We start from the raw sequence: 12431 nt of genomic DNA, 5'->3' as shown, positions 1-12431 counted from the left end.
GAGGACGGCTGCTTGCGTTTTGGTCGAAACGTCGTGAGAATTATTTTATTTTTTTATTTTTATTATTTCATTACTTCCCTTCTACGTGACTTTACCGAAAGAACCAAGAAGAAAAAACATTAGATTGTTCTTGTTTTTAAATCCTTTATATTAAGTTCACTTGCTTGCTTGCTCACGACCGTGCAAATCTTTCGGTCGTTTTTTAACCCACTTCCCGTGATCCAATCGAGCTGACATTTTCCACACAGACTCGTTGTGCGTGACAATTAATGTTCGTCAAAATATTTTCCCAAAATGTTACACTGTTTAGGGAAAAACAATTATATTTAATCACCAATTGCTTAATGCTGCCATGCAATCATCTGACCCATAGGTGGCAGCCATCTCAAGCCAGAGGACGAGAGGACTCTAGCCGCCACGCATATAAAGGATTTATAGTGAAAAACTTTGTTTTTACGGGTTATACTTGTTTTTAAACCTTTTTTCCCGACTAAACCATCGCCGGCGCGAGACGGAGGACACGCCGGGGGGAAAGATGGGGGTGGGACGGGGTGGTAGGGAGGTCTAGTGGTGCTGCGTTACGAACACTCCCTCACTTCACTCACTCACTCCTTCACTCACTCACTCCACTCACTCACTCACTCCTTCACTCCGTCACTCACTCCCTCACTCCCTCACTCACTCACTCCACTCACTCACTCACTCACTCCCTCACTCACTCCCTCACTGACTCCTTCACTCACTCACTCCCTCCACTCCCTCCACTCCCTCCACTCCCTCCTTCCACTCCCTCCACTCCATCCACTCCCTCCACTCCCTCCACTCCCTCCTTCCACTCCCTCCCTCCCTCCACTCCCTCCACTCCCTCCTTCCACTCCCTCCACTCCATCCACTCCCTCCACTCCCTCCACTCCCTCCTTCCACTCCCTCCCTCCACTCCCTCCACTCCCTCCTTCCACTCCCTCCACTCCATCCACTCCCTCCACTCCCTCCACTCCCTCCCTCCACTCTCTCCCTCCCTCCCTCCCTCCACTCCCTCCACTCTCTCACTCACTCACTCACTCCCTCACTCCTTCACTTACTCACTCACTCACTCCTTCACTCACTCATTCTCTCCACTCCCTCCACTCCCTCCCTCCACTCCCTCCACTCCCTCCCTCCACTCCCTCCCTCCACTCTCTCCCTCCCTCCACTCCCTCCACTCTCTCCCTCCACTCCCTCCACTCCACTCCCTCCACTCCCTCCACTCCCTCCCTCCCTCCACTCCCTCCCTCCACTCTCTCCCTCTACTCCCTCCCTCCACTCCCTCCACTCCACTCCCTCCACTCCCTCCACTCACTCCCTCCACTCCCTCCACTCACTCCCTCCACTCCCTCCATCCACTCCCTCCCTCCACTCTCTCCCTCTACTCCCTCCCTCCACTCCCTCCACTCCACTCCCTCCACTCCCTCCACTCCCTCCCTCCACTCTCTCCCTCTACTCCCTCCCTCCACTCCCTCCACTCCACTCCCTCCACTCCCTCCACTCACTCCCTCCACTCACTCCCTCCTGCCCCCTTCGTATGCAGACAGTTGCCGGCCCTTGTTGCTGCTGCTGCTTCTCCGCTACCAGCAGCGCTTGACCCCCCAGCAGTATAGTAGTAGGTTTTTACCCTTTTAAACTGGTACAAAACTGACACCTTTATTCAAGGCATCATGTCAAAAAAGCAAACAAAAAGAAGCAACTCTGATAATGGTAATAATATGCACTGTCCTTGAAGTTGATTGGTCCACACCCGAGACGGCTTTCTTTAGAGCCTAGTCCCCATTGGTGTTGTACCAGATGGCACCAGAAGGCGTACAACTCAAACACAGTGCAATATCAGAGTCTTGAGAGCTCGGGGTAGGCATTTCCTACTTGACTGCTTGTGTTGTGGTTATTGCAAACATGATGCCTTGAATAAAGGTGTCAGTTTTGTACCAGTTTAAAAGGGTAAAAACCTACTACTATATTTTGCCACTGGTAAAAGAGATCTCATAGTGTAAAAAAAAACCCCAGCAGTAGTCAGATAAAGCATCTCCATCATTAGACCTCCTTTGCCAGTACCAACATATAATCATAGGGGCTTTTCCCCTTTTTTTCTGGCAACAAAGCTGAAACTTTTTTTTTACGAGGAATCGCGTCTGCATTAACCACAATGCTTGTGGTCAAAATGCAAACAAAAAAACACACTCTGATAATATATGGCGTTGTCCAGAGACGGCTTTCTTTTGAGCCTCGTCAGAGTGTGTTTTTTGTTTGCATTTTGACCGCAACTATTGTGGTTAATGCAGACACGATTCCTCGTAATAAAGGTTTCAAGTTTTGTTGGCAGATAAAAGGGGAAAACCCCTATTATTATAAGTTGGTACTGGCAAAGGAGGTCTAATGATGGAGATGCTCACCCAGAGCTCTCATTACTTTGATGGTGCATCGTCTTTGAGCTGTGCGCCTCTTGGCGTCCTCTGGGTTTGAGCACCAATTGAGACGAGGCTCAAAAGAAAGCCGTCTCTGGTGTGGACCAATCAGTTTCAAGGAAAAATGCATCATCTATTATCAGAGTGTGTTTTGTTTGCATTTTGACCGCAAGTATCGTGGTTAATGCAGTTACATGATTCCTCGTAAAAAAAGGTTTCAAGTTTTGTTGGCAGTAGTCAGCGACTTTATGGTGGAGGGGGGGGGAAGAGAGTGAGAGGAGAGATTTGTTTCTGGTTAAATGTTTTATTTAAATGAGAAAATGTATTTCCAGCGGCGTTGTCATCTCCTACGCAGTAGGGGGCAAATGCTGCCCCCCCCCCTCCCCCAGTCTTGCCGTGTATGATTTTTCGCAACGGATAGTCTCATTACGACGTTTCACTCAGAAGGAGCTCACACAGGAGGACTCACTCACACAGAAATACCGATTTCCCGGTGGCACCTTCACTTGCAAATCCGTGGATTTTTTCGCGTGCGTGTGTGTGTGTGTGCGTGTGTGTGTGTGTGTGCGCGTGCGTGTGTGCGTGTGTGTGTGCGTGTGTGTGTGTGCGTGTGTGTGTGCGTGTGTGTGTGCGTGTGTGTGTGTGCGCGTGCGTGTGTGTGCGCGCGTGTGTGTGCGCGCGTGCGTGTGCGCGCGTGCGTGCGTGTGCGTGTGTGTGCGCGTGTGTGTGTGTGTGTGCGCGTGTGCGTGTGCGTGTGTGTGTGCGTGTGTGTGTGCGTGTGTGCGTGTGTGTGTGTGCGTGTGTGCGTGTGATCTTGTCTTGCGCCGCACCAAGCCAACCGTGTGATCTCTGTCGGTCGCCGTTGCTGCTGCTGCTGCTACTGCTGCTGCTACTACTGCTGCTGCTGCTGCTACTGCTGCTGCTACTACTACTGCTGCTGCTGCTACTGCTGCTGCTACTACTGCTGCTGCTGCTGCTCCTACTGCTGCTACTGCTGCTGCTACTCGCTGCTACTGCTGCTACTGCTGCTGCTGCTGCCACTGCTACCTCCGCCGCTGCAGGTGAGTTCATCAAGGCGCTGTACGAGTCTGACGAGAACTGCGAGGTGGATCCCAGCCGGTGCCCGGCGTGCGACCTGCAGCCCAACCAGGAGAACCTGCGCATGTGCTGCGAGCTGGCCTTCTGCAAGATCATCAACTCCTACTGGTGCGTGCGTGCGACACGCGCGCGCTCGCTCGGCACGTTCGAGTTGGTGGTTTAGGCAAGGCTGAGCTGCGGGCGATGTGGCGGTCGCGCACACGCGTCCGGGGCGCTGACCTTTACACGTGAACGCACACACACACAGACACGTCTTGTGCGCTGACCTTTACACGTGAACACACACACACACGTCCGGGGCGCTGACCGTTACGCGTACGAATAGAAATGGGAGGGAGGGGAGGGGGGGTGGTTGTGGATTTGGGATATCAAAAAAAAAACTTGAAAAGGGAACAAACTCGAGCCCCCCTCTAGCTCATCGTAAATAATATCCGTGTCAGCACCGATGTGGTCGGTGGGTGGTGGGGGTGGTGGTGAAACTCCGGAGAAATTGTTTAATGAGCCTTGCAGCGAGCGAGCCAGCGAGCCGCGGGGCAATCAGCATATCGTGCATGGAGCGTGACGGCTTCGCGGACCACTTTCGGCAACCGCCGCCAATGGAGCCGCGCCGTGCACCGATGGCTCGGCCGATTCGTTACGCCGCAACATCGCCACCGCCATCGCCATCACTACCATCGCCATCACCACCATCGCCACCGCCACCACCACCACCACCATCGCCATCACTACCATCGCCACGACCACCACCACGACCACCACCATCGCCACCATCGCCACCATCGCCACCATCGCCATTACTACCACCACCACCACCACGACCATGACCACCACCATCGCCACCACCATCGCCACGACCACTGCCACTGCCACCATCACCACGACCACCACCATCGCCACCACCACCACCATCGCCACCACCACCACCATCGCCACCACCATCACCATCGCCACGACCACCACCACCACTACCATCGTCACGACCACCACCACCACTACCATCGCCACCACCACCACCACCATCGCCACGACCACCATCGCCACGACCACCACCATCGCCACCACCACCACCACCACCATCGCCACCACCACCATCGCCAGAACCACCACCACCACCGCCACGACCACAACCACCACCACCACGACCACCACCACCACCACCGCCACAACCACCACCACCACGACCACCACAACCACCACGACCACCACCACTGCCACAACCACCACGACCACCACGACCACCACACTCCTGTCAACCCCTTATCAGTGCCCTACCTTATCACAGACCAATTCAGAACGTATTGGTCACCCCGTGCCCCCTTATTAATCTCAGCCTTCATCCTATAAAGTCCCACCACAGGAGGAGAAACGCAAAACAAATAAACAAATCTCTCTCTATATTTTCTTGCATTGAAACGGCTGTACGCCGTACGGACCTGGACACCTTTCCCTGGTACAAGAATACTACGGGGTGAACCGTGTGGGTGTGACACGGTGAGAGTTGGCAATTGGGGCCTAGAGGTCCAGAGCCGCCTCCTCCGGGTTTCCTGACCGCCTCGTGGCCGTGTCTGTGCGTCAGAGGTCGCAACCGGGTACCCGATACCCGTACCCTACCCGATCCCCGGCTACCCGTACCCGGCCAGGTAACGGGTAGGGTACGGGTATCGGGTACCCGACCTCTGGGATGAAGCCATGTTGCAGGCGCGGGTGGGTTGATTCTAGGAACTTGAATTGTGAGAAGAGACAAGACGTTGGGAAATGAGTGACAAACGGTGACTCACCAGTGACTCACGGCCTACCCGTACCCGGCCGCACCAGGGTCGCAAACGGGTATCGGGTAGGGTACGGGTATCGGGTACCCGGTTGCGACCTCTGTCGGTCGATCGCGACCGCCTGTTTGCGACCTCTGATCTTGTGCGTGCTGCCCCCCCCCCCCCCCGCTCCCCCCCGTCCCCGACACGCGTGACCACAGCGTGTTCCCCCGCGAGCTCCGGGAGGTGTTTGCCGCGTGGCGTCAGCAGTGCGCTGGCCGCGGCCGACCGGCCATCAGCGAGCGACTCATCGTGGCCTCGCTGTTTCTGCGTTTCCTGTGCCCGGCCATCATGTCTCCGAGCCTGTTCGGCCTGACGCAGGAGTATCCAGACGACCGCACGGCACGCACACTCACGCTCATCGCCAAGGTCATCCAGAACCTGGCCAACTTCACACGGTACGGCGTGTGTGTGCGCGCACGCGCGCGCGTGCGCGTGCGTGCGTTGGAGAGAGAGAGAGAGAAAGGGAAATATTTCTAGGTTTGAAGCTTTCGTGACTGCGAGGATTCATAGTGTTGGTGTTGTTTTCGGTCAAGTCACGTGACCTTACCGAAACAACTAACAGTTTGAAAGGGAAATGTGTTGTGGATGATGTGAAGAATGATTGTGTAGGGGTGTTAGAGAGAGAGCCCGTTATGCATGGCAGCCTATGGTAAACAAACACAGTAGGCGGGGCTACATGTGTGCACAAGCAGGTGCCCTCTGCGACGTCCGCGCCAGACACCCTGGGGGGTCGATTCGGTCGTTATGATCCCCCGGGGCCCCACCCCTCAGGGAGGGGTTGGGTAGGGTATAAAAGGGGATTGTATCGAAGGGCTCGGGAAGTGATGTTTAGCTAAAGAAGAGGAGGCGGAAGACGTCTGAGATAGAGCCCTGGACTCCCCCTGGTACGCCGTCCTTATCAGGACCGCGCAGGCTCGAGCCAGTGGCGTGGTACCAGAGCCAGAGCCAGTGCTGGTCTGGACTCTGGGTACCGGGCCCGACTGACCAGTGTCGGGCCAAGATAGCCTCCCCTAGCCCATTAGTGGAGGACTCAGAGGCAGGCTAGGGTTAGCTAGAGAGGTGTGTCCTCAGATAGACGGGTGAGGGGGCCGATACCCCCTCAAATGTGTATGTCACAACGTTGGTGTTAAATAAACAAGTGTGCCTCCAACTCCGGTGTGAACGAGTCGTGAGCGTTACTACATCTGGCGTCAGAAGTGAAACAAAGTACGAACATGGATACACGCCGGACGACTCGAGTCGGAGTACCAGGGGCGGAGGACACCGCTGCAGTCGGAGGGCCCGAGATGGCTGAAGATGCCATCGAGCAGCCGGGGCTGGGTGCATCCACGCCACAGCAGCTGGAGGAAGGGGAGCCGTCGACGGAGGGGCTGAGGCAGGCGCACGCGAAGCTGGCCGAGCTGCTGTACGCCGCAGCCGCCATGCTCGACAACATCACGCGGCTGGGGGCTGCGGGACCGCCACGAGGCGACAGCAGCCAACGACCACAGCGCCTTCCCGCCATTTCAACGGAGCAACATTTTGAAACTCCCGCCATCGCCGCAGCTGCTGTTGAGGGCGTGGCCGCTCTAAGCATCGCGTCCAACGGCGGGAGTACAGTGCCTGCCGCGTCACCACGGGTGCGACCGGCGATGCCATCGCTGGTTCGTGCCGACGCTGAGTTGAGTGAGGCGGACGAGGGAGTGCGTTCTTCCTCTGCAGCCGCTGCCTTACATCAGCGGCTACCTCCACTCAAGGAATTTGTGGGCGAGGACGGTGACTGGGGCGGCTTCCAGCGGCGCTTCCTCGCTCACCAGGAGATGGCACAGTGGACAGACGCCGAGGCTCTCCGCGCGCTGCCAGCACTTCTCGACAGCGACGCCCTCGCCACTCTAACATCGGCTTCGAAGGAGAGGCGCTCCACGCTGCGGAAGGCGATGCAGGTGCTGTCGGCGGTATATGGTCCACCATCGGACTGTCGCCAACTCTTTTACGATCGCCAGCGGGGGACGAAGGAGTCGCCCCTGGCGTACCGCACAAGCCTCCTGGCACTGGCGAAGGAGGCCTTTCCACGAATGGATGACGAGGGTGTCGACGCCATGGTGACAGAGAAGATACTTTTGCTGGCGGACGACTTAGACATCGTCATTGTCGCACAGGACGATGCAGAGATGTGCTCCCTCCAAGCGGCCCGTCTCCTCCACGCAAACCTGTCCTCTCAACGACGGAAGGCCAGCAAGGCGGCGAGCGGGCGCGCCGTCGCTGCGGCCACCCTCCCGGCGGAAGAGGTTTGCGCCATCAACCATCGACGGCAGCACGGAGCGGGAGCGCGGGAGGACCGGGCCGGTTCAAGCCGTCTACAACGTCCATCGTCGCCACCAGCGCTTCCACGCTGTTATAACTGCGGCATCCGGGGCCACGTCGCCTCGGGGTGCCGCTCTCCTCGGCAGCACGGAACGACACCTCGACGGGACGCCGGCCCTCGTCACAAGCTCCACCATCATAATCCGGCGAGTCGCGGCACCCCTCATGTTTGGCCCACGCACACGCCCGTCACACACTCGAACACCGCAGCGAAGGGGGGGCAAATATCGCGTACCATGGCACCAACACGCACCGCTCTGGGTACTCACATTGAACCCAGCCAGTGGTCCGTGTTGGCCCATCGGGTTGTAGCCGCGTCATCGGGGTCGTCGGCCGTGGTGGGTCACATCGATGGGGTCGAGGTGCGCATCCTGGTCGATACAGGAGCATCGGCGACCATTATTTCGGAGTTGATTTATAACATTCTCCCTGCCCAGAGCCGTCCTTTGATGCCTGTTAATGTGCCATTCTTTGCTGCTAACGGGGGTTCACTTGGCATCATCGGACAAATTCGAGCCCAAATTTGTGTCGGGGATATTAAATTATCTGGGCCGATTTTTGTTTCCTCCTCGCTGGCGGTTCCGTGCCTGCTGGGGACGGATTTCCTGGCCAAAATGCCGATTAGGATATTAATCGACCAGGGATGCATTGAGCTCCCATCGGGCCGACGCATGGCGTTTTTGCCATCCCCCGCTACGAGCCGGACGGCGTTCGCGACGGTGCCGGCGTTCGTAGATAGAACGGTGCGCGTTCCTCCGGGGGCGCAAATGTTAATTCCTTTGAGACTTCGGCGGCCCTTCGCTAAGGGCATTGGGGCTCAAGGGGTTTTGCTGGGACCGTCTAGGGCCGGGGTCAGTGGACCTAATTTACTCCCGGCCCAGACCATAGTGAGAGGGGATGGAGAACCCTTCATCGCGGTCCTCAATGTGGGCTCGCAGACGGTGGTGGTCCCACAGGGGACCGTGCTTGCTCACGCAACGCCGGTGCCCTGTGAGGAACCCGTCGCGAGTCATGTCGGCGCTGCCCCTGCACCGCGACCACATTCAAACAGCGATGAAGGGTGGCTCGAGGCGCTTTGCGCGGGATCGACGGACCTGTCAAATTTAGAGCGCCAACGTCTTAAGACACTACTGAGGGAATTTTCCGACGTTTTCAGTCGGGATAAATACGATTTGGGCTGCACTCATCTGCTGCGTCACCATATTGATACGGGTGACAGCGCGCCAATACGCCAAAATCCTTTTCGGTTGAGTCCCGCCGAAAAGGACCATGTCAAATCGGCTGTTGATGACATGCTAGCCGCCGACATAATTTCTCCCTCCAACAGCCCTTGGGGAGCGCCGATCGTCCTGGTTAAGAAGCAGGACGGTTCGTTGCGGTTTTGCGTTGACTTTCGGCGCCTTAATAAAATTACGGTTGCCGACGCATACCCGCTCCCACGGATGGACGAATCGCTTGACGCCTTGGCGGGAGCGCGATTCTTCTCCACATTGGACTTACTTTCGGGATTCTGGCAGCTTCCTCTGGACGATGATTCAAAGCCTAAAACTGCTTTCCGTACTCCGCACGGCCTGTTTCAATTCAACCGGTTGCCGATGGGCTTACACTCAGCGCCGGCAACTTTCCAGCGGTTGATGGAATTGGTTTTGGCTGGATTGCAATGGGAGTCGTGCCTGATTTATTTGGATGACGTCATTGTCTTTGGCAAAACTTTTGAGGAACATCTCCAGAGGTTGCGGGCGGTTTTCCTAAAGATGCGGGCTGCTAATTTGAAATTTAAGCCCCAAAAATGCCATTTGTTACGCGAGTCGGTGCGTTATTTGGGGCACATCGTGGGGCGCTCAGGTATTTCTACCGATCCCGCCAAAACGCAGTGTGTAAGCTCCTGGCCGACTCCCACCTCAGTGGGAGAGGTTAGGAGTTTTATTGGGTTTGCGTCGTATTATAGACGCTTCGTCGCTAATTTTGCGACTATCGCCAAACCCCTACATGCTTTAACATCTAAAGGGGTTCGGTTTTGCTGGGGTCAGGAGGAGGAGGCTGCTTTTTGCTCCCTTCGGGATGCTTTGGTAAACGCTCCTCCCCTGATTTACCCTGATTTTTCAAAACCGTTCTTGCTCGACACCGATGCGAGCAACACGGGTATTGGGGGCGTGCTCTCCCAGGTGGTTGACGGCGTGGAACATGTGGTTGCGTACGGCAGTCGGGTGTTGTCTCCAGCGGAGCAACGGTATTGTGTCACCCGTAGGGAACTGTTGGCAATTGTCCATTTCGTCCAACAGTATCGCCCATATCTGTACGGTCGGCATTTCACCGTCCGCACAGATCATGCGGCACTGCAGTACGCCCTGAGGGTTCAACAGCCATCGGGACAATTGTCCCGATGGTTGGAGGTCCTCCAGGATTACGATTTCCAAACCACATACCGTAAGGGCGTTCGCCACACCAACGCGGACGCTCTGTCACGCTTGCCAACCACCTCCGAGTGTGCATGCCTCCTGGGGTCCGGACGTTGCAGGCCTCCAGGGGACACATCGGTACCTGTCTTGGCGGCCGCCAACGACGACGATGCAATGGTTCCTAATTCGATCGAACAACAGGGCAAAGATTCCCTGTTGGGGTTGCCCGTCATTGAATGGGGGCGCCTCCAGATGGAGGATGTCTCCCTCCTCGGGTGGCGACGTCGCGTTGGCGGTGCGGCGGGGGGAAAAAGTGGTGGTTCCGACGCATGGGAAATGTGCCAAGGTCTGCTAATGCATTGGGACGGGAAGTCACGTCGACATCGGCTGGTTGTCCCTACTGGGTTGCGGGGTAGGGTGGTATGGGCCGCTCATGAGCGCCTCCTACACCTGGGAACCCAAAAGACTCTCGCCTTGCTGCAACTTGATTTTTACTGGCCTGGCATGACGAGGGATGTGGGGGATTTGTTGGGATCGTGCCCTCAATGTGCACAACGCAAACCGCCGGCACGGGAGTCTAACCCGCCCTTGCAATCGATCAAAGTGTCCAGGATAAACGAGCTGGTCGCTCTGGACATTTTGGGACCATTCCCCGCCACCCCCAGAGGGAATAGATATTTGTTGACGGGTGTCGAGTATTTTACACGCTGGCCTATGGCCTGGCCTTTGGCCAACCAGTCGGCAGCAGCCATCGTGGAGGCCTTTGTTCAGGGTTATGTCCTGGACAAAGGTGCTCCGGAGAGGCTGCTGACCGACCAGGGCAGAAATTTTTCCGGTAAACTACTCAGACAAGTCTGCGATCTCCTGGGCACAAAGAAAATTCGGACCTCCCCATATCACCCACAAACTGACGGGATGGTCGAACGTTTGCATCGCACCATCTCGTCCATGTTATCACAACAAGTTTCGGACTCGCAAACGGATTGGGACCTACAAATTCAGGGGGTCTTGGCGGCGTACCGGATGGCACCCCATGCGGCTACGGGGTTTTCTCCCTTTTACCTCATGTACGGCCGAGAACCAGACCCGCCTGTTCGTGCCCAGTTGCGGATCCCCGTGCCGCAGGGAAAAACTAATCTGGCTGACCACGTTAAATTTAATCTGGACAAATTGACCGAGGCACGGGATGCTGCAATGCAAAACTCTGACCTCCGTCAGAAGGCAAATGAGCGCCTCAGATTGAGTCGAGCGCACATGCTGCAGTGGAAGCCGGGGGACAAGGCATGGTTGCACTGCCCCCAGGTGCCACTGGCAACCTCCTCTAAACTTGTGCGGCCGTGGCGGGGCCCTGTGGAAGTGGTGGAGGTGTTACGTCCGCAGTGCGTGCGCATCAAGTGGGGGAAGCGGCGATGGTTCGTGCACCCCTCCAGATTAAAACCCTTCGCTGCGGTTCACAACCCCACTTCACACGCGCGTGGCCAAACATGTGGGGGGTCGGCCGACTTGCTGGGTCCGTCTCCGTCGCTCTCACCTAATGCCTTGCCGGCTGTGCCACCTTCAGGAGCATCAGGAGTGACGGGCTCACGCCCGATCACCCCTCCTGCGGATGCCGAGGGTCACGCGGAGTCAGAGGAATGCTCACCTCAAGACGGACAGTCGCCACCTGATTGTCCGCCACGCGGGGTTACCCCGTGTGAGGGGCCCGCTGCAAGGACGCGCGCTAAAATGCGCAAACTGTTGTGAGGCCGGAAAATGTGTACATAGCTGTTGTGTTTATTGGGTGTTGTGTGGATGGTGTGGTTCCCGCTCCTCGGATGTACATATGCTGGGTTCACCGTTTGTTGTGTGTGCGGGGTGGGTTCCCTGCTGGTTGTATATAAGCTGTTTTTTTTACGGAATTCGTATTTATTCGGGGGGGTGCGTCGGGTTGTTTCTCATCTTGTTGTTGCGTTCTTGTTCTGGTTCCTGTTATTGTTCAAAAATAGTGAGGCACACGCGCAGTCAGGGGGTGAAGGCACCTTTATTGTCAAAATTTTGTATGTTGGCAGCCGGGACGGCTGCATGCTATGTGGGGGGGAGTGATGTAGGGCTGTTACAGAGAGCCCGTTATGCATGGCAGCCTATGGTAAACAAACACAGTAGGCGGGGCTACATGAGTGCACAAGCAGGTGCCCTCTGCGACGTCCGCGCCAGACACCCTGGGGGGTCGATTCGGTCGTTATGATCCCCCGGGGCCCCACCCCTCAGGGAGGGGTTGGGTATAAAAGGGGATTGTATCGAAGGGCTCGGGAGTGATGTTTAGCTAAAGAAGAGGAGGCGGAAGACGTCTGAGATAGAGCCCTGGA

At 56.6% G+C, this 12431-nt stretch overlaps 3 protein-coding genes across 3 annotated transcripts in view; 2 read left to right on the top strand and 1 right to left on the bottom strand.

The window, feature by feature from the left end:
* The window catches only part of TTLL11 (tubulin tyrosine ligase like 11), a 263922-nt gene that overhangs the window by 115779 nt on the left and 135712 nt on the right, over positions 1-12431 (bottom strand). The window lies entirely within an intron of this gene.
* The window catches only part of LOC144951210 (disabled homolog 2-interacting protein-like), a 75274-nt gene that overhangs the window by 17820 nt on the left and 45023 nt on the right, over positions 1-12431 (top strand). Inside the window, 2 exon segments of the mRNA XM_078881359.1 lie at positions 3497-3641; positions 5503-5739. Of these exon segments, the coding sequence (XP_078737485.1) occupies positions 3497-3641; positions 5503-5739 (382 nt within the window).
* LOC144951304 (uncharacterized) lies at positions 6435-12006 on the top strand. The gene is made up of 2 exons (XM_078881507.1): positions 6435-7833; positions 11648-12006. Exons 1-2 carry the CDS (start codon positions 6559-6561, stop codon positions 11660-11662), a joined length of 1290 nt encoding a protein of 429 aa, XP_078737633.1. The 5' UTR covers positions 6435-6558; the 3' UTR covers positions 11663-12006.

Source organism: Lampetra fluviatilis, chromosome 61 (genome assembly GCF_964198595.1).
Source record: "Lampetra fluviatilis chromosome 61, kcLamFluv1.1, whole genome shotgun sequence".
Taxonomy (NCBI): Eukaryota; Metazoa; Chordata; class Hyperoartia; order Petromyzontiformes; family Petromyzontidae; genus Lampetra; species Lampetra fluviatilis.
The sequence above is the reverse complement of the archived record's forward strand: the minus strand, read 5'-3'. Positions and strand labels throughout refer to the sequence as shown.